The 21,557-nt window shown below is 42.5% G+C and overlaps 5 protein-coding genes across 5 annotated transcripts; 4 read left to right on the plus strand and 1 right to left on the minus strand.

Moving 5' to 3' along the window:
- The first annotated feature begins 375 nt into the window (after window positions 1-375).
- LOC148057824 (toll-like receptor 1) lies at window positions 376-2,960 on the plus strand. The gene has a single exon (XM_087782732.1). It carries the CDS (start codon window positions 427-429, stop codon window positions 2,881-2,883), a length of 2,457 nt encoding a protein of 818 aa, XP_087638858.1. The 5' UTR covers window positions 376-426; the 3' UTR covers window positions 2,884-2,960.
- Window positions 2,961-7,970: 5,010 nt separating this feature from the next.
- On the plus strand, window positions 7,971-10,397 carry LOC148057825 (toll-like receptor 2 type-2). Its single transcript, XM_087782733.1, has 3 exons — window positions 7,971-8,064; window positions 8,135-9,098; window positions 10,388-10,397. The coding sequence occupies exons 1-3, from the start codon at window positions 7,971-7,973 to the stop codon at window positions 10,395-10,397; spliced, it is 1,068 nt and encodes a 355-aa protein (XP_087638859.1).
- A 560-nt stretch (window positions 10,398-10,957) lies between these two features.
- LOC148057826 (toll-like receptor 1) lies at window positions 10,958-13,950 on the plus strand. The gene has a single exon (XM_087782730.1). The coding sequence runs from the start codon at window positions 10,973-10,975 to the stop codon at window positions 13,427-13,429; it is 2,457 nt and encodes an 818-aa protein (XP_087638856.1). The 5' UTR covers window positions 10,958-10,972; the 3' UTR covers window positions 13,430-13,950.
- A 1,171-nt stretch (window positions 13,951-15,121) lies between these two features.
- LOC148057827 (uncharacterized) lies at window positions 15,122-17,711 on the minus strand. Its single transcript, XM_087782735.1, has 4 exons — window positions 17,403-17,711; window positions 17,284-17,288; window positions 15,310-16,861; window positions 15,122-15,253 (listed from the first exon to the last, which is right to left on the minus strand). Exons 1-4 carry the CDS (start codon window positions 17,709-17,711, stop codon window positions 15,122-15,124), a joined length of 1,998 nt encoding a protein of 665 aa, XP_087638861.1.
- An 805-nt stretch (window positions 17,712-18,516) lies between these two features.
- LOC148057828 (toll-like receptor 2 type-2) lies at window positions 18,517-19,687 on the plus strand. The gene is made up of 2 exons (XM_087782736.1): window positions 18,517-18,610; window positions 18,681-19,687. The coding sequence occupies exons 1-2, from the start codon at window positions 18,517-18,519 to the stop codon at window positions 19,685-19,687; spliced, it is 1,101 nt and encodes a 366-aa protein (XP_087638862.1).
- The last annotated feature ends 1,870 nt before the right edge of the window (window positions 19,688-21,557 follow it).

Genomic DNA, 21,557 nt, shown 5'->3' on the forward strand with positions numbered 1-21,557 from the left:
CTTCTGAGCCAAATAAAATTAAAATCTCTTTCAAAACATGTTTTAGAAAGAGGACATTGTAGTAAAAGAGGAACAACACTTTATAGGGTGGATGTTTGCAGTCTACAAAAAGAAGAAGAAAAAAGGGCTCAGTAACTTTTTATGGTCTAGTGTATCTTTCGCTCTATCCCTTTTAATCTGTCTAAAAGATCATGAAGTTATATAAAAGAGGAATTAAACCTTATAGGCTGGAAGATTGCAGTCGGCGATATAAACAATAAAAAGGGTTTGTCAGGTTTGTGAGTCTGAAGATTGAGTTCTGCAGTCATGTTTCGAAGAAGGTAAGCTATGTTTGCAATAGCCACGTATGGACATTGTTCTTATTAATTTCTCTTTCTTCTCAGAGGCAAAGTGACTATCCTGGTCACAACTCTCTTGGTCATCTGGATGGAGGACCTTGATTTAACAGCTGGATTACCAGATGATCTAGGGATGAATCTGTGTGTGACATCCAGGAAAGAAGTGAAGGAACTCACACATCAGAATCTCACTCGTGTTCCTCCTGATCTCCCCAACTACATCAGGTATCTGGATCTATCTTACAACTTCATCCAGAGACTAAATGGGGATTCATTTTCAAGACTAGTCAAGCTTTGTTTCCTAAAGATCACCAACTGTGGTTTGAAAGAGATTTCGGTTGATACTTTCGATCAGGTCCCAACCCTCAAGGTTCTGAACATTTCCAGCAACAAACTGCTGACCATCCCTGATTTAAAGTTGCCGAACATGGAAAATCTTGACATGTCCGACAATCCTTACCAGAGCTATGCTGTGCCGAGGTCATTTGAGCTCATGAAGAATCTGGAGGTCCTTTCTCTTGGAAGCACAACTGCTCGGTCTGTCACCGCTGATGACTTCAATTCCTTGAAGAGGATCCCTTTGCAACATTTCACTTTAGGAGCTGGAATTCCTTGGCAAAAATATGAGGCGGGAGCCCTTGGAAAATTGTCCATCAAGAAAATGTCGCTCAACTCTTCTTTTTGTGGTCGTTTTGACTTGTTTGACAAAGTTCTACGTGATTTGAACAAGACAAGAGCAACAGCATTGAGATTTATCACTATGTTTTCTGACAACTGTAACCTTGACGTGGACCCTTTCGTTAACTTGAGAACAATGCCAAACATTAAGAATGTAACCTTGGAGTATACCTGGATGAACAGCTCTTTTATGGGAGCACTTGTGAAGAATGTATGGCTCTCCACCGTTCAGGATTTATCATTTGTCCACATGATTTACAATGAAGATACTCCAGATGGGTTACAGGTTATAAACATTACCCGCTTCATCAGTCTGCGTTCATTAACTATTGATGGTGTGAAGCATTATCAAATGAGGTACCCCATAATTAATATAAGCTTTGATGGAGCTTGCAATCTGACTCATGTGAAATTTTCTGGGACTGGGATGAATATTGTGCCCTGCCAATCCTTCTTTAAATTGCCAGCACTGGAGACTATGGATTTAAGCAACAATCTTTTGAATGAGGGTGGGCTCTGGTGGCACGGTTGTACATACACCTCCGTTTTGCCAAAGCTGAAACGGTTGATCCTGAGCCAAAACCGCTTCAAGAGTCTGTCATTCTTTGCCAATAAAACACATGAAATGAGCACGCTAGAGTTTGTCGACCTCAGCTTCAACTCCATCACGCTTGATAACCCATGCAATTGGCCGGAACACTTGACAGAAATCAGTCTGGCAAACAACAACCTCGGCAATAGTATTTTCCAATGCTTATCCAAACATTTCATGAAGATTGACTTGACAAAAACAGGAATCACAACCATAACACCGAATGATGTAGTTTTGCTTCCCAGTCTAACACACCTTATACTTAGTTCCAATGGTATTCACTCGCTCCCGGACTTTCATGACGCCCCTGCTTTGATCAGTCTTTATATAGACCAGAACGCAATCCCATTTCTTTCCCAAGAGGTCATGGAGCAACTGCCAAGTCTTCAGACTATTAAAGCTGGGAACAATCCATTCGTCTGCTCGTGTGACTCACACTGGTTCCTCACCCATTTTAACAAATCCCTGCTTCTGGATTGGCCCCTAGACTACGCTTGCAATTCTCCTCTGTCACTCGCAGGCATTCCCCTCTCTGAGTACAAAACAACTGAGCTATCATGTATAATGTGGCTCAGGGCTGTTGTAGCTCTGTCTTGCTTGATGGTTGTAGTGTTCCCTATTATTGTGCTTTTCTACAAATATGATGGCTTTTGGTATTTAAAGATGTTGATGGTATGGATTCGGGTGAAGAGTCGAAGCAAGAAGCGATCGCAAATGTTAACAGATGTATCATTTGTTTATCATGGGTTCATCTCCTACAGCCATCAAGATGCAGACTGGGTGGACAACAAGTTGGTAAAGTGCCTTGAAAATGCTGGGTTTTCTCTGTGTGTTCATGCACGTGACTTTGTACCAGGAGACTGGATCATAGACAACATCATTAACTGTGTGGAATCCAGCTACAAGACCCTTTTTGTCCTCTCCAAGCATTTTATCCAGAGCGAATGGTGCAACTACGAACTGTTCTTCGCTCAGCACCGAGCCATTGGAGTCCATGAGGACTCCCTTGTTTTCATCCTTTTGGAGCCGTTGCCTGATGATTGTTTGCCCAAGAAGTTCTTGAGACTAAGACGTCTACTGAGGCAGCAGACGTATCTGGAGTGGCCCGACGATAAAAGAAAGCAACAGGTTTTCTGGGCAAGTCTTAAATCCATGCTGCGTACGGCAGAGAAGTCCGTTGCTTTAAAAGATGTAGCCATGGCTATCTCAGACACAGCCAACCAAATCTCACGGCAAGTTAATAGGAGTGGGCCGGCATATGAACATCTTGAGTAAATTGAAGATGAAACCAACGTTGTCTGACTTGTACTATGTTTTCTAAATAAATATATTCCACAAATTTGTCAATTAAATTTCAAAATGTTTCTATTGTAGAAGTCTCTGAGCTTTTGTGAAATATAATCTCAGGTGTATGGTGTTAAAAAACTTGTTTTGTACTGTCTAATATGGCAAGAACATCTCTCTACGATGCTTAAAAAAGTTTATATTTCTTTTTGTGTTGACATGTTTTCCTTTCCTCACGGGGGTCTCAAGCTTTTGTACAGACAGAGACTGCAGGAATATGTGGCATTTTATATGACCCTGTAGTGGAGAAAAGCATTTTGGAAAATGTGATTTAAATTGCAAAGAACATGTCTTCACCTGTTGCATTTTTTGCTCTTTTTTTTTTACATGCATTCTATAACATACTATTTTTCTTTTTTTGTTCACCAATTCTACTCATGTAGTTGTTGCCTGTTTATAGATTCTCTCAATTTGCATCACTTTTTGTCAATAAAAGAGCATTTTCAATATTCGCAGCTTTTCTTACATTGTGATTATTTGGTAAATGTTATTGAATTGTTATTCAACTGACTAATTAAGCTCCTCCTTAACTCTGCAAAAGTTGATTAAATAGTGACATTAAACATTGTTATCATCATTCTTATCAGAAGTGTTAGTAGTAATAGTGGGGATATTGTATAGTCTACAGTATTTCTACGGATGCAGGGATGTTAAACCCAAATAAATACAAATATGTCTTTATATATGTAACCGATTCTTTACACCAGCCCGGGGAATAACGGTGGACTGGTGTTAATCAGTACCCAACAACGCCACTTTAGGCCTTGCACCTAAAGATATAGACCCACGACCCTACGCGTAGAAACCTCCGACAAATGAATACAGGCACAAACACAAGTACCAGAAAATATAGTTTAGCCAGACAGGGCAGCGAATGCCTTACAACTGACGTAGTCCCCAAATAATCATCATTGCAATCAACAAAACACAGTTAGTAATTATAACAGAAATAAAGGGAAAACCAAAAACACATTAGTATTCAACAAAAACCACACATTGACTGGACAGAAATGACAATTATGAACACTACTTCAGTTGAACACATCGCTACTCCGAAAAACTGAAACAAAGTGATAAACCCAAACAAAAGAACCACAGGAAATAAACACATTAACACAATATACAAGTCTCAAAGTTGAACCAAACCAAACCTAAATAACTGTATAGCGAACAGAATAACTAACCCAAACTAAACACAAAGAGGCAAGGCAGGGCATAGTAATTTAGATCGCTGTGCTGGACTATGAGTCAATGGAATACCATACCCAATAGCGGAGAACAGGACCACGCACGTCCCAGAACGCTGACCGTCACGACACAGGAGAGGGGAAGACTGAGTGACTCATCCCTTTATAGTTAAAGCCCGCCCTCATTAACTAATTGGCCTCACCTGCGTATGGAGTGGAGACCAAGAGAATGTAAACAATCATTTCAATAACAAACCAAAAATAACCATCCGGTTACAATCCTCCCCCCCCTCGTTTCATCGGTGCCCCACCGATGAGCTAAGTAACTATGACCAGGGTCTAAAAATTGGCTGCAGCAATACTACTTGAACCCAACACCTGAGGAGTCGTCGTCCCTGATGCCTCTACCCTGATGGTCCTTGGGAGGTGATGGATGTTAGAGTGCTGCCCTGCATGGACCCGTGAAGACTTCCTGAGAGGGGCTGGACTCCTGCTGGCAGGTTGGTTTTCTAGCCTGGGAGGAAGGCAAGGAGGAACTCTTTCCCTGGGGGATGTCATGGATTGTCTTCTGGGCATGGAACGAAACCTCAAAGAATTGGAGGGACCTTGATCAGGCCCACTTACAACCACCCATGGACCTTCATCATCCTCTGACAGGTTCTCCTCGGATGGTGACTGATTATCCTCGGGAAACTGTGATGGCAGATTCAATGCAGGTTTTAATGATGTTCGGTGAACAGCTCTGGTCTGGGTGATATCCTGCACTGGAGCTATGGAGTATACCACTCCACCCTGCTCTGGAGCTTTAACAACTTTATAAATAGTAGATTTCCACATATCCTGGATCTTACGACGTCCAGGGCCTCCATGGTCCCTTAGATAAACCCGCTGACCGACTTCCAAGGATCTGCACAACTTCCTCTGGTCATGTCTTTCCTTCCTCCTCTTTGTTGACCTTTCCTGCCATTCCCTGGCAGATTCATGGGCTACACCAAGGCGACGTCGGTGCTCTGCTACCCATTCATCCACACGGCCTGCCGTTGGTGTCGGGAGATGACCAAGGAGAGAATCTACAGGCAAATGGGGTTCTTGTCCAAACATGAGCAGGTGTGGCGATTCACCCGTCGACTGGTGTGGGGTTGTATTGTAGCTGAAAGTCAACTGGGGAAGGTGGCTGGGCCAAGACAACTTCTGGTCAGGGGGAAGCGTGCGCAGCAGGTTGTGCATTGTTCGATTGAACCTCTCACATTGTCCATTTCCCTGAGGATGGTAAGGGGTAGTGCGGGTCTTCTGTACACCATACAAGTCGCACAGCTGCCTTACCAGGGTACTTTCAAAGTTACTCCCCTGGTCTGAATGGATACGGGCCGGAACACCATAGCGGAAAAAACATTCCTTAACAAGCACTTCGGCTACTGTGGAGGCCTTCTGGTCCCGGGTGGGTATAGCCTGGGTGAACTTTGAAAACACATCAGTCATTACCATCACCAGCTCTCTACCATCCTCTGCGCGCTCTAAAAGAGTGAAGTCAATGGCAAGAATCTGATTTGGCCAATCCGCTAAGAGGTGACCCATGGGGGCTTGGATCCTGGGCTGGGTAGACTTGGCTAAAGAACAACGCTCACACTGTTGGCACCAATCTCGGATTTCTTTGCCCATACGGGGCCAGTAGCAACGCTGCCTCACCAGCTCTGATGTCCGCTCAATACCCTGATGTCCATGATTTCGGTGTAGCTGCTGGAGAACCTCTTCTTTAAGACACTCTGGCAGAAGGAGCTGGAGAATATTTTCCCCACCATCTGGACGCTTAAGTTGGCGATACAGCAGGTCATCTTTCATCACTATACAGTCCCACTGCTGTAACAGCCCACGTACCTGGGGGCTCAGTTGCTCCTTTTCTGCTCGGCTGGGCAACCTTCTATCCAGCCAGAAGTGGCGGAAGGCTCCAATTATTGAATCGGCTGCCTGAAGTGACTGGATGTCGTCCGGCGACTGGGACGGAAGGGCTGCCACAGCTGCTTGCAACCCCACATAGAGATGTTCTCTAGCCGCCCCATGGACAACGGTGGGTACTTTGATTCCTGGCATCATCTTCCCTAGGTTCTGGACCATACCGGAGGGCTTCCTAGATAAGGCGTCTGCATTCGTGTTGGTGTGCCCTGGCCGATAGCGTACCCTGGAGGCAGTAAACGTAGAGACAGTATTGGGAAGGACAAGCTCATTTTCACAGTGGCTAGCATAGTGACCAGGCCGTTGACACTGTCTACAAATCACACGAGTGTGCCTAGAATGAGGGACAGGAGGCCTTTCCATCTCAGCCAATGTCTGGGTAATCTGGTCAAGCTGTTCCTGTTGCTTTTTAACCAAAGCAGTAAGGGCTGAAAGCTGTTCAGAAGTAGAGTCAACGATTACAGGGTTAACATCAGTATGTCTAGTCACAGTTTGAGGGGCACAAAAAGCAGACATGGTGGGCTGACTACCCTCTGTTCCTCCCTCGCTTTCCCATCGTATAGCCTCAGCTCTGAAGTCCAGCAGAGTCAGTTCAGGGTGGTTACGAACAAGTCTCTTCAATTCTCTGCACAAATCAGAACTGGTTACATGCTCTACAAAATGATCGCGAAGTAAGAGTGCAGCATTAGGGACTCTCATTGGAGAGCAGGCAACTATCTTTTTCATTAGGCAGTTCAATGAATGGGAAAACTCTAGAAGAGACTCACCCTCCAGCTGTGTCCTATTGAAAAATTCCTGCTGTAGCACAATATAGGACTTGGCACACCCATATTGGTCTTCATACTGAGTTCCACTTCCTCAATCCACTCTTCAATCCCGATGCCATGACTACCCCTGAAAACAGGGCATCGTCGCTCTCGTGGGAGGTACACCACTCTCTCCGAAACAGCAGCGCTCTCGGTGCGTCCTCGGAAACTTGGGCCCGCCTTGCTGGCATCACGCTCTCGACGGAACCGATTGTTCTCAGCTTGCAGGTTCTCCACCTGCTCCCGCAGATCCTGGAGCTCTTCCGCCATTTTGGAGTATTGCCGACGTGGTTACCAAGGGCAACCAGAAGGGGCTGTCAGCTACCGGACCCTGCCTTGCCTCAAAATAAAAACTCTATTCACCATAAGCCAACACAGAAACAACCAAGCTGACTTGTAAACAACACAAGCAACTATTCCTGTGGTTCTGACACACAACAGATACTTAATGAAACTATAAAAGGTACATTTGCCTGATTGCCAGATCCTGCCAACAACGCCAGAACGTATGTAACCGATTCTTTACACCAGCCCGGGGAGTAACGGTGGACTGGTGTTAATCAGAACCCAACAACGCCACTTTAGGCCTTGCACCTAAAGATATAGACCCACAACCCTACGCGTAGAAACCTCCGACAAATGAATACAGGCACAAACACAAGTACCAGAAAATATAGTTTATTGTTTAGCCAGACAGGGCAGCGAATGCCTTACAACTGACGTAGTCCCCAAAAAAATCATAATTGCAATCAACAAAACACAGTTAGTAATTATAACAGAAATAAAGGGAAAACCAAAAACACATTAGTATTCAACAAAAACCACACATTGACTGGACAGAAATGACAATTATGAACACTACTTCAGTTGAACACATCGCTACTCCGAAAAACTGAAACAAAGTGATAAACCCAAACAAAAGAACCACAGGAAATAAACACATTAACACAATATACAAGTCTCAAAGTTGAACCAAACCAAACCTAAATAACTGTATAGCGAACAGAATAACTAACCCAAACTAAACACAAAGAGGCAAGGCAGGGCATAGTAATTTAGATCGCTGTGCTGGACTATGAGTCAATGGAATACCATACCCAATAGCGGAGAACAGGACCACGCACGTCCCAGAACGCTGACCGTCACGACACAGGAGAGGGGAAGACTGAGTGACTCATCCCTTTATAGTTAAAGCCCGCCCTCATTAACTAATTGGCCTCACCTGCCTATGGAGTGGAGACCAAGAGAATGTAAACAATCATTTCAATAACAAACCAAAAATAACCATCCGGTTACATATAGACCAGAACGCCATCCCATTTCTATCCCAAGAGGTCATGGAGCAACTGCCAAGTCTTCAGACTATTAAAGCTGGGAACAATCCATTCGTCTGCTCGTGTGACTCACACTGGTTCCTCACCCATTTTAACAAATCCCTGCTTCTGGATTGGCCCCTAGACTACGCTTGCAATTCTCCTCTGTCACTCGCAGGCATTCCCCTCTCTGAGTACAAAACAACTGAGCTATCATGTATATTGTGGCTCAGGGCTGTCGTAGCTCTGTCTTGCTTGATGGTTGTAGTGTTCCCTATTATTGTGCTTTTCTACAAATATGATGGCTTTTGGTATTTAAAGATGTTGATGGTATGGATTCGGGTGAAGAGTCGAAGCAAGAAGCGATCGCAAATGTTAACAGATGTATCATTTGTTTATCATGGGTTCATCTCCTACAGCCATCAAGATGCAGACTGGGTGGACAACAAGTTGGTAAAGTGCCTTGAAAATGCTGGGTTTTCTCTGTGTGTTCATGCACGTGACTTTGTACCAGGAGACTGGATCATAGACAACATCATTAACTGTGTGGAATCCAGCTACAAGACCCTTTTTGTCCTCTCCAAGCATTTTATCCAGAGCGAATGGTGTAACTACGAACTGTTCTTCGCTCAGCACCGAGCCATTGGAGTCCATGAGGACTCCCTTGTTTTCATCCTTTTGGAGCCGTTGCCTGATGATTGTTTGCCCAAGAAGTTCTTGAGACTAAGACGTCTACTGAGGCAGCAGACGTATCTGGAGTGGCCCGACGATGAAAGGAAGCAACAGGTTTTCTGGGCAAGTCTTAAATCCATGCTGCGTACGGCAGAGAAGTCCGTTGCTTTAAAAGATGTAGCCATGGCTATCTCAGACACAGCCAACCAAATCTCACGGCAAGTTAATAGGAGTGGGCCGGCATATGAACATCTTGAGTAAATAGAAGATGAAACCAACGTTGTCTGACTTGTACAATGTTTTCTAAATAAATATATTCCACAAATTTGTAAATTAAATTTCAAAATGTTTCTATTGTAGAAGTCTCTGAGCTTTTGTGAAATATTATCTCCGGTGTATGGTGTTAAAAAACTTGTTTTTTACTGTCTAATATGGCAAGAACATCTCTCTACGATGCTTAAAAAAGTTTATATTTCTTTTTGTGTTGACATGTTTTCCTTTCCTCACGGGGGTCTCAAGCTTTTGTACAGACAGAGACTGCAGGAATATGTGGCATTTTATATGATCCTGTAGTGGAGAAAAGCATTTTGGAAAATGTGATTTAAATTGCAAAGAACATGTCTTCCCCTGTTGCATTTTTTGCTCTCTTTTTACGTGCATTCTATGTTCTATTACATAGTATTTTTCTTTTTTTGTTCACCAATTCTACTCATGTAATTGTTTATAGATTCTCTCAATTTGTATCACTTTTTGTCATATTCGCAGCTTTTCTTACATTGTGATTATTTGGTAAATGCTATTGAATTGTTATTTAACTGACTAATTAAGCTCCTCCTTAACTCTGCAAAAGTGGATTAAATAGTGACATTAAACATTGTTATGGTTGTTATCATCATTCTTATCAGAAGTGTTAGTAGTAATAGTAGGGATATTGTACAGTCTACAGTATTTCTACGGATGCAGGGATTTTAAACCCAAATAAATACAAATATTATGTAATCAATCAAAAGTCTTGCAACCCATAACAGGAAATGATGAAAACAGATTGTGATACCAGGCTCTATCTTTGACTTAAACATATACTTTTGTTGGGTATTGTTTCGATTGTTTAAGCGCTTTGTGACCCTGGTCTATAAAAGCGCTCTACAAATATTACTTACTTACTTACTGGGGGTAGAATCCAACATAAAGAATGTCTATAGTTTACCTGCAAATTCTCAAGAATCCCTTTTTAGGTAACCTTAACAATCTCCACAATATTATCTTTCTATCCTTCATCACTAACTATTTGTCTTTCTTTATCCCCAAACTTTAATAAACATTTTAGTATGATTTAAGATCTCATATTTCTAGGAATATATTAAAAGTCAGACACAATATTTTCAGTTAATTCAATTATTGATATGCTTTCAAAGCAATGTGTTTAATGTCATATTTCCTGTGTGTCTTATCTTAATATTTTTGTCTGCTTCAGACTCTGTTTCGTGCTTTTGTTTCATCTCGGCAGATATGCATGAATTGAGTAATTGCCTCTTCTCCTCTGGATTTTAAATTGAATTTGTTTCAGAAGACATTGATCCAATACTGATCTATGTTCTGAGACCGTTTCCACTTCTGGGTCAACCTCACCATTACAGTAAAAATGCTGTTTGAATTAATAATCATTTTCATTTTTAGGTAACTTTACGTATTGAAGGATCTTCTGGGCCAAATAAAATGAAAATCTCTTTCAAAACATGTTTTAGAAAGAGGACATTGTAGTAAAAGAGGAACAACACTTTATAGGGTGGATGTTTGCAGTCTACAAAAAAAAGAAGAAAAAAGGGCTCAGTAACTTTTTATGGTCTAGTGTATCTTTCGCTCTATCCCTTTTAATCTGTCTAAAAGATCATGAAGTTATATAAAAGAGGAATTAAATCTTATAGGTTGGAAGATTGCAGTCGGCGATATATACAATAAAAAGGGTTTGTCAGGTTTGTGAGTCTGAAGATTGAGTTCTGCAGTCATGTTTCGAAGACATTGTTCTTATTAATTTCTCTTTCTTCTCAGAGGCAAAGTGACTATCCTGGTCACAACTCTCTTGGTCATCTGGATGGAGGACCTTGACTTCACAGCTGGATTACCAGATGATCTAGGGATGAATCTGTGTCTGACATCCAGGAGAGAAGTGAAGGAACTCACACATCAGAATCTCACTCGTGTTCCTTCTGATCTCCCCAACTACATCAGGTATCTCGATCTATCTTACAACTTCATCCAGAGACTAAATGGGGATTCATTTTCAAGACTAGTCAAGCTTTGTTTCCTAAAGATCACCAACTGTGGTTTGAAAGAGATTTCGGTTGATACTTTCGATCAGGTCCCAACCCTCAAGGTTCTGAACATTTCCAGCAACAAACTGCTGACCATCCCTGATTTAAAGTTGCCGAACATGGAAAATCTTGACATGTCCGACAATCCTTACCAGAGCTATGCTGTGCCGAGGTCATTTGAGCTCATGAAGAATCTGGAGGTCCTTTCTCTTGGAAGCACAACTGCTTGGTCTGTCACCGCTGATGACTTCAATTCCCTGCTCAGGATCCCTTTGCAACATTTCACTCTAAGAGCTGGAATTCCTTGGCAAAAATATGAGGCGGGTGCCCTTGGAAAATTGTCCATCAAGAAAATGTCGCTCAACTCTTCTTTTTGTGGTCGTTTTGACTTGTTTGACAAAGTTCTACGTGATTTGAACAAGGCAAGAGCAACAGCATTGAGATTTATCACTTTGTTTTCTGACAACTGTAAACTTGATTGGGACCCTTTCGTGAACTTGAGAACAATGCCAAACATTAAGAATGTAACCTTGGAGTATACCTGGATGAACAGCTCTTTTATGGGAGCACTTGTGAAGAATGTATGGCTCTCCACTGTTCAGGATTTATCATTTGTCCACATGAGTTACAATGAAGATACTCCAGATGGGTTACAAGTGACAACCATCAATCACTCCGTTGGTTTCCGTTCATTAACTATTGATGGTGTTAATCATTTTCAAATGAAGTACCCCATAATTAATATAAGCCTTAAGGCATCTTCAAATCTGACCTATGTGAAATGTTCTGGGACTGGGATGAATATTGTGCCCTGCCAATCCTTCTTAACATTGCCAGCACTGGAGACTATGGATTTAAGCAACAATCTTTTGAGTGACCGTGGGTTCTGGTGGTACTCTTGTACATACACCTCCATTTTGCCAAAGCTGAAACGGTTGATCCTGAGCCAAAACCGCTTCAAGAGTCTGTCATTCTTTGCCGATAAAACACATGAAATGAGCACGCTACAGTTTCTCGACCTCAGCTTCAACTCCATCACGCTTGATAACCCATGCAATTGGCCGGAACACTTGACAGAAATCAGTCTGGCAAACAACAACCTCGGCAATAGTATTTTCCAATGCTTATCCAAACATTTCATGAAGATTGACTTGACAAAAACAGGAATCACAACCATAACACCGAATGATGTAGTTTTGCTTCCCAGTCTAACACACCTTATACTTAGTTCCAATGGTATTCACTCGCTCCCGGACTTTCATGACGCCCCTGCTTTGATCAGTCTTTATATAGACCAGAACGCAATCCCATTTCTTTCCCAAGAGGTCATGGAGCAACTGCCAAGTCTTCAGACTATTAAAGCTGGGAACAATCCATTCGTCTGCTCGTGTGACTCACACTGGTTCCTCACCCATTTTAACAAATCCCTGCTTCTGGATTGGCCCCTAGACTACGCTTGCAATTCTCCTCTGTCACTCGCAGGCATTCCCCTCTCTGAGTACAAAACAACTGAGCTATCATGTATAATGTGGCTCAGGGCTGTTGTAGCTCTGTCTTGCTTGATGGTTGTAGTGTTCCCTATTATTGTGCTTTTCTACAAATATGATGGCTTTTGGTATTTAAAGATGTTGATGGTATGGATTCGGGTGAAGAGTCGAAGCAAGAAGCGATCGCAAATGTTAACAGATGTATCATTTGTTTATCATGGGTTCATCTCCTACAGCCATCAAGATGCAGACTGGGTGGACAACAAGTTGGTAAAGTGCCTTGAAAATGCTGGGTTTTCTCTGTGTGTTCATGCACGTGACTTTGTACCAGGAGACTGGATCATAGACAACATCATTAACTGTGTGGAATCCAGCTACAAGACCCTTTTTGTCCTCTCCAAGCATTTTATCCAGAGCGAATGGTGCAACTACGAACTGTTCTTCGCTCAGCACCGAGCCATTGGAGTCCATGAGGACTCCCTTGTTTTCATCCTTTTGGAGCCGTTGCCTGATGATTGTTTGCCCAAGAAGTTCTTGAGACTAAGACGTCTACTGAGGCAGCAGACGTATCTGGAGTGGCCCGACGATAAAAGAAAGCAACAGGTTTTCTGGGCAAGTCTTAAATCCATGCTGCGTACGGCAGAGAAGTCCGTTGCTTTAAAAGATGTAGCCATGGCTATCTCAGACACAGCCAACCAAATCTCACGGCAAGTTAATAGGAGTGGGCCGGCATATGAACATCTTGAGTAAATTGAAGATGAAACCAACGTTGTCTGACTTGTACTATGTTTTCTAAATAAATATATTCCACAAATTTGTCAATTAAATTTCAAAATGTTTCTATTGTAGAAGTCTCTGAGCTTTTGTGAAATATAATCTCAGGTGTATGGTGTTAAAAAACTTGTTTTGTACTGTCTAATATGGCAAGAACATCTCTCTACGATGCTTAAAAAAGTTTATATTTCTTTTTGTGTTGACATGTTTTCCTTTCCTCACGGGGGTCTCAAGCTTTTGTACAGACAGAGACTGCAGGAATATGTGGCATTTTATATGACCCTGTAGTGGAGAAAAGCATTTTGGAAAATGTGATTTAAATTGCAAAGAACATGTCTTCACCTGTTGCATTTTTTGCTCTTTTTTTTTTACATGCATTCTATAACATACTATTTTTCTTTTTTTGTTCACCAATTCTACTCATGTAGTTGTTGCCTGTTTATAGATTCTCTCAATTTGCATCACTTTTTGTCAATAAAAGAGCATTTTCAATATTCGCAGCTTTTCTTACATTGTGATTATTTGGTAAATGTTATTGAATTGTTATTCAACTGACTAATTAAGCTCCTCCTTAACTCTGCAAAAGTTGATTAAATAGTGACATTAAACATTGTTATCATCATTCTTATCAGAAGTGTTAGTAGTAATAGTGGGGATATTGTATAGTCTACAGTATTTCTACGGATGCAGGGATGTTAAACCCAAATAAATACAAATATGTCTTTATATATGTAACCGATTCTTTACACCAGCCCGGGGAATAACGGTGGACTGGTGTTAATCAGTACCCAACAACGCCACTTTAGGCCTTGCACCTAAAGATATAGACCCACGACCCTACGCGTAGAAACCTCCGACAAATGAATACAGGCACAAACACAAGTACCAGAAAATATAGTTTAGCCAGACAGGGCAGCGAATGCCTTACAACTGACGTAGTCCCCAAATAATCATCATTGCAATCAACAAAACACAGTTAGTAATTATAACAGAAATAAAGGGAAAACCAAAAACACATTAGTATTCAACAAAAACCACACATTGACTGGACAGAAATGACAATTATGAACACTACTTCAGTTGAACACATCGCTACTCCGAAAAACTGAAACAAAGTGATAAACCCAAACAAAAGAACCACAGGAAATAAACACATTAACACAATATACAAGTCTCAAAGTTGAACCAAACCAAACCTAAATAACTGTATAGCGAACAGAATAACTAACCCAAACTAAACACAAAGAGGCAAGGCAGGGCATAGTAATTTAGATCGCTGTGCTGGACTATGAGTCAATGGAATACCATACCCAATAGCGGAGAACAGGACCACGCACGTCCCAGAACGCTGACCGTCACGACACAGGAGAGGGGAAGACTGAGTGACTCATCCCTTTATAGTTAAAGCCCGCCCTCATTAACTAATTGGCCTCACCTGCGTATGGAGTGGAGACCAAGAGAATGTAAACAATCATTTCAATAACAAACCAAAAATAACCATCCGGTTACAATCCTCCCCCCCCTCGTTTCATCGGTGCCCCACCGATGAGCTAAGTAACTATGACCAGGGTCTAAAAATTGGCTGCAGCAATACTACTTGAACCCAACACCTGAGGAGTCGTCGTCCCTGATGCCTCTACCCTGATGGTCCTTGGGAGGTGATGGATGTTAGAGTGCTGCCCTGCATGGACCCGTGAAGACTTCCTGAGAGGGGCTGGACTCCTGCTGGCAGGTTGGTTTTCTAGCCTGGGAGGAAGGCAAGGAGGAACTCTTTCCCTGGGGGATGTCATGGATTGTCTTCTGGGCATGGAACGAAACCTCAAAGAATTGGAGGGACCTTGATCAGGCCCACTTACAACCACCCATGGACCTTCATCATCCTCTGACAGGTTCTCCTCGGATGGTGACTGATTATCCTCGGGAAACTGTGATGGCAGATTCAATGCAGGTTTTAATGATGTTCGGTGAACAGCTCTGGTCTGGGTGATATCCTGCACTGGAGCTATGGAGTATACCACTCCACCCTGCTCTGGAGCTTTAACAACTTTATAAATAGTAGATTTCCACATATCCTGGATCTTACGACGTCCAGGGCCTCCATGGTCCCTTAGATAAACCCGCTGACCGACTTCCAAGGATCTGCACAACTTCCTCTGGTCATGTCTTTCCTTCCTCCTCTTTGTTGACCTTTCCTGCCATTCCCTGGCAGATTCATGGGCTACACCAAGGCGACGTCGGTGCTCTGCTACCCATTCATCCACACGGCCTGCCGTTGGTGTCGGGAGATGACCAAGGAGAGAATCTACAGGCAAATGGGGTTCTTGTCCAAACATGAGCAGGTGTGGCGATTCACCCGTCGACTGGTGTGGGGTTGTATTGTAGCTGAAAGTCAACTGGGGAAGGTGGCTGGGCCAAGACAACTTCTGGTCAGGGGGAAGCGTGCGCAGCAGGTTGTGCATTGTTCGATTGAACCTCTCACATTGTCCATTTCCCTGAGGATGGTAAGGGGTAGTGCGGGTCTTCTGTACACCATACAAGTCGCACAGCTGCCTTACCAGGGTACTTTCAAAGTTACTCCCCTGGTCTGAATGGATACGGGCCGGAACACCATAGCGGAAAAAACATTCCTTAACAAGCACTTCGGCTACTGTGGAGGCCTTCTGGTCCCGGGTGGGTATAGCCTGGGTGAACTTTGAAAACACATCAGTCATTACCATCACCAGCTCTCTACCATCCTCTGCGCGCTCTAAAAGAGTGAAGTCAATGGCAAGAATCTGATTTGGCCAATCCGCTAAGAGGTGACCCATGGGGGCTTGGATCCTGGGCTGGGTAGACTTGGCTAAAGAACAACGCTCACACTGTTGGCACCAATCTCGGATTTCTTTGCCCATACGGGGCCAGTAGCAACGCTGCCTCACCAGCTCTGATGTCCGCTCAATACCCTGATGTCCATGATTTCGGTGTAGCTGCTGGAGAACCTCTTCTTTAAGACACTCTGGCAGAAGGAGCTGGAGAATATTTTCCCCACCATCTGGACGCTTAAGTTGGCGATACAGCAGGTCATCTTTCATCACTATACAGTCCCACTGCTGTAACAGCCCACGTACCTGGGGGCTCAGTTGCTCCTTTTCTGCTCGGCTGGGCAACCTTCTATCCAGCCAGAAGTGGCGGAAGGCTCCAATTATTGAATCGGCTGCCTGAAGTGACTGGATGTCGTCCGGCGACTGGGACGGAAGGGCTGCCACAGCTGCTTGCAACCCCACATAGAGATGTTCTCTAGCCGCCCCATGGACAACGGTGGGTACTTTGATTCCTGGCATCATCTTCCCTAGGTTCTGGACCATACCGGAGGGCTTCCTAGATAAGGCGTCTGCATTCGTGTTGGTGTGCCCTGGCCGATAGCGTACCCTGGAGGCAGTAAACGTAGAGACAGTATTGGGAAGGACAAGCTCATTTTCACAGTGGCTAGCATAGTGACCAGGCCGTTGACACTGTCTACAAATCACACGAGTGTGCCTAGAATGAGGGACAGGAGGCCTTTCCATCTCAGCCAATGTCTGGGTAATCTGGTCAAGCTGTTCCTGTTGCTTTTTAACCAAAGCAGTAAGGGCTGAAAGCTGTTCAGAAGTAGAGTCAACGATTACAGGGTTAACATCAGTATGTCTAGTCACAGTTTGAGGGGCACAAAAAGCAGACATGGTGGGCTGACTACCCTCTGTTCCTCCCTCGCTTTCCCATCGTATAGCCTCAGCTCTGAAGTCCAGCAGAGTCAGTTCAGGGTGGTTACGAACAAGTCTCTTCAATTCTCTGCACAAATCAGAACTGGTTACATGCTCTACAAAATGATCGCGAAGTAAGAGTGCAGCATTAGGGACTCTCATTGGAGAGCAGGCAACTATCTTTTTCATTAGGCAGTTCAATGAATGGGAAAACTCTAGAAGAGACTCACCCTCCAGCTGTGTCCTATTGAAAAATTCCTGCTGTAGCACAATATAGGACTTGGCACACCCATATTGGTCTTCATACTGAGTTCCACTTCCTCAATCCACTCTTCAATCCCGATGCCATGACTACCCCTGAAAACAGGGCATCGTCGCTCTCGTGGGAGGTACACCACTCTCTCCGAAACAGCAGCGCTCTCGGTGCGTCCTCGGAAACTTGGGCCCGCCTTGCTGGCATCACGCTCTCGACGGAACCGATTGTTCTCAGCTTGCAGGTTCTCCACCTGCTCCCGCAGATCCTGGAGCTCTTCCGCCATTTTGGAGTATTGCCGACGTGGTTACCAAGGGCAACCAGAAGGGGCTGTCAGCTACCGGACCCTGCCTTGCCTCAAAATAAAAACTCTATTCACCATAAGCCAACACAGAAACAACCAAGCTGACTTGTAAACAACACAAGCAACTATTCCTGTGGTTCTGACACACAACAGATACTTAATGAAACTATAAAAGGTACATTTGCCTGATTGCCAGATCCTGCCAACAACGCCAGAACGTATGTAACCGATTCTTTACACCAGCCCGGGGAGTAACGGTGGACTGGTGTTAATCAGAACCCAACAACGCCACTTTAGGCCTTGCACCTAAAGATATAGACCCACAACCCTACGCGTAGAAACCTCCGACAAATGAATACAGGCACAAACACAAGTACCAGAAAATATAGTTTATTGTTTAGCCAGACAGGGCAGCGAATGCCTTACAACTGACGTAGTCCCCAAAAAAATCATAATTGCAATCAACAAAACACAGTTAGTAATTATAACAGAAATAAAGGGAAAACCAAAAACACATTAGTATTCAACAAAAACCACACATTGACTGGACAGAAATGACAATTATGAACACTACTTCAGTTGAACACATCGCTACTCCGAAAAACTGAAACAAAGTGATAAACCCAAACAAAAGAACCACAGGAAATAAACACATTAACACAATATACAAGTCTCAAAGTTGAACCAAACCAAACCTAAATAACTGTATAGCGAACAGAATAACTAACCCAAACTAAACACAAAGAGGCAAGGCAGGGCATAGTAATTTAGATCGCTGTGCTGGACTATGAGTCAATGGAATACCATACCCAATAGCGGAGAACAGGACCACGCACGTCCCAGAACGCTGACCGTCACGACACAGGAGAGGGGAAGACTGAGTGACTCATCCCTTTATAGTTAAAGCCCGCCCTCATTAACTAATTGGCCTCACCTGCCTATGGAGTGGAGACCAAGAGAATGTAAACAATCATTTCAATAACAAACCAAAAATAACCATCCGGTTACATATAGACCAGAACGCCATCCCATTTCTATCCCAAGAGGTCATGGAGCAACTGCCAAGTCTTCAGACTATTAAAGCTGGGAACAATCCATTCGTCTGCTCGTGTGACTCACACTGGTTCCTCACCCATTTTAACAAATCCCTGCTTCTGGATTGGCCCCTAGACTACGCTTGCAATTCTCCTCTGTCACTCGCAGGCATTCCCCTCTCTGAGTACAAAACAACTGAGCTATCATGTATATTGTGGCTCAGGGCTGTCGTAGCTCTGTCTTGCTTGATGGTTGTAGTGTTCCCTATTATTGTGCTTTTCTACAAATATGATGGCTTTTGGTATTTAAAGATGTTGATGGTATGGATTCGGGTGAAGAGTCGAAGCAAGAAGCGATCGCAAATGTTAACAGATGTATCATTTGTTTATCATGGGTTCATCTCCTACAGCCATCAAGATGCAGACTGGGTGGACAACAAGTTGGTAAAGTGCCTTGAAAATGCTGGGTTTTCTCTGTGTGTTCATGCACGTGACTTTGTACCAGGAGACTGGATCATAGACAACATCATTAACTGTGTGGAATCCAGCTACAAGACCCTTTTTGTCCTCTCCAAGCATTTTATCCAGAGCGAATGGTGTAACTACGAACTGTTCTTCGCTCAGCACCGAGCCATTGGAGTCCATGAGGACTCCCTTGTTTTCATCCTTTTGGAGCCGTTGCCTGATGATTGTTTGCCCAAGAAGTTCTTGAGACTAAGACGTCTACTGAGGCAGCAGACGTATCTGGAGTGGCCCGACGATGAAAGGAAGCAACAGGTTTTCTGGGCAAGTCTTAAATCCATGCTGCGTACGGCAGAGAAGTCCGTTGCTTTAAAAGATGTAGCCATGGCTATCTCAGACACAGCCAACCAAATCTCACGGCAAGTTAATAGGAGTGGGCCGGCATATGAACATCTTGAGTAAATAGAAGATGAAACCAACGTTGTCTGACTTGTACAATGTTTTCTAAATAAATATATTCCACAAATTTGTAAATTAAATTTCAAAATGTTTCTATTGTAGAAGTCTCTGAGCTTTTGTGAAATATTATCTCCGGTGTATGGTGTTAAAAAACTTGTTTTTTACTGTCTAATATGGCAAGAACATCTCTCTACGATGCTTAAAAAAGTTTATATTTCTTTTTGTGTTGACATGTTTTCCTTTCCTCACGGGGGTCTCAAGCTTTTGTACAGACAGAGACTGCAGGAATATGTGGCATTTTATATGATCCTGTAGTGGAGAAAAGCATTTTGGAAAATGTGATTTAAATTGCAAAGAACATGTCTTCCCCTGTTGCATTTTTTGCTCTCTTTTTACGTGCATTCTATGTTCTATTACATAGTATTTTTCTTTTTTTGTTCACCAATTCTACTCATGTAATTGTTTATAGATTCTCTCAATTTGTATCACTTTTTGTCATATTCGCAGCTTTTCTTACATTGTGATTATTTGGTAAATGCTATTGAATTGTTATTTAACTGACTAATTAAGCTCCTCCTTAACTCTGCAAAAGTGGATTAAATAGTGACATTAAACATTGTTATGGTTGTTATCATCATTCTTATCAGAAGTGTTAGTAGTAATAGTAGGGATATTGTACAGTCTACAGTATTTCTACGGATGCAGGGATTTTAAACCCAAATAAATACAAATATTATGTAATCAATCAAAAGTCTTGCAACCCATAACAGGAAATGATGAAAACAGATTGTGATACCAGGCTCTATCTTTGACTTAAACATATACTTTTGTTGGGTATTGTTTCGATTGTTTAAGCGCTTTGTGACCCTGGTCTATAAAAGCGCTCTACAAATATTACTTACTTACTTACTGGGGGTAGAATCCAACATAAAGAATGTCTATAGTTTACCTGCAAATTCTCAAGAATCCCTTTTTAGGTAACCTTAACAATCTCCACAATATTATCTTTCTATCCTTCATCACTAACTATTTGTCTTTCTTTATCCCCAAACTTTAATAAACATTTTAGTATGATTTAAGATCTCATATTTCTAGGAATATATTAAAAGTCAGACACAATATTTTCAGTTAATTCAATTATTGATATGCTTTCAAAGCAATGTGTTTAATGTCATATTTCCTGTGTGTCTTATCTTAATATTTTTGTCTGCTTCAGACTCTGTTTCGTGCTTTTGTTTCATCTCGGCAGATATGCATGAATTGAGTAATTGCCTCTTCTCCTCTGGATTTTAAATTGAATTTGTTTCAGAAGACATTGATCCAATACTGATCTATGTTCTGAGACCGTTTCCACTTCTGGGTCAACCTCACCATTACAGTAAAAATGCTGTTTGAATTAATAATCATTTTCATTTTTAGGTAACTTTACGTATTGAAGGATCTTCTGGGCCAAATAAAATGAAAATCTCTTTCAAAACATGTTTTAGAAAGAGGACATTGTAGTAAAAGAGGAACAACACTTTATAGGGTGGATGTTTGCAGTCTACAAAAAAAAGAAGAAAAAAGGGCTCAGTAACTTTTTATGGTCTAGTGTATCTTTCGCTCTATCCCTTTTAATCTGTCTAAAAGATCATGAAGTTATATAAAAGAGGAATTAAATCTTATAGGTTGGAAGATTGCAGTCGGCGATATATACAATAAAAAGGGTTTGTCAGGTTTGTGAGTCTGAAGATTGAGTTCTGCAGTCATGTTTCGAAGACATTGTTCTTATTAATTTCTCTTTCTTCTCAGAGGCAAAGTGACTATCCTGGTCACAACTCTCTTGGTCATCTGGATGGAGGACCTTGACTTCACAGCTGGATTACCAGATGAT

This window comes from Callionymus lyra, unplaced genomic scaffold (genome assembly GCF_982586985.1).
Source record: "Callionymus lyra unplaced genomic scaffold, fCalLyr1.hap1.1 HAP1_SCAFFOLD_506, whole genome shotgun sequence".
Classification (NCBI taxonomy): Eukaryota; Metazoa; Chordata; class Actinopteri; order Syngnathiformes; family Callionymidae; genus Callionymus; species Callionymus lyra.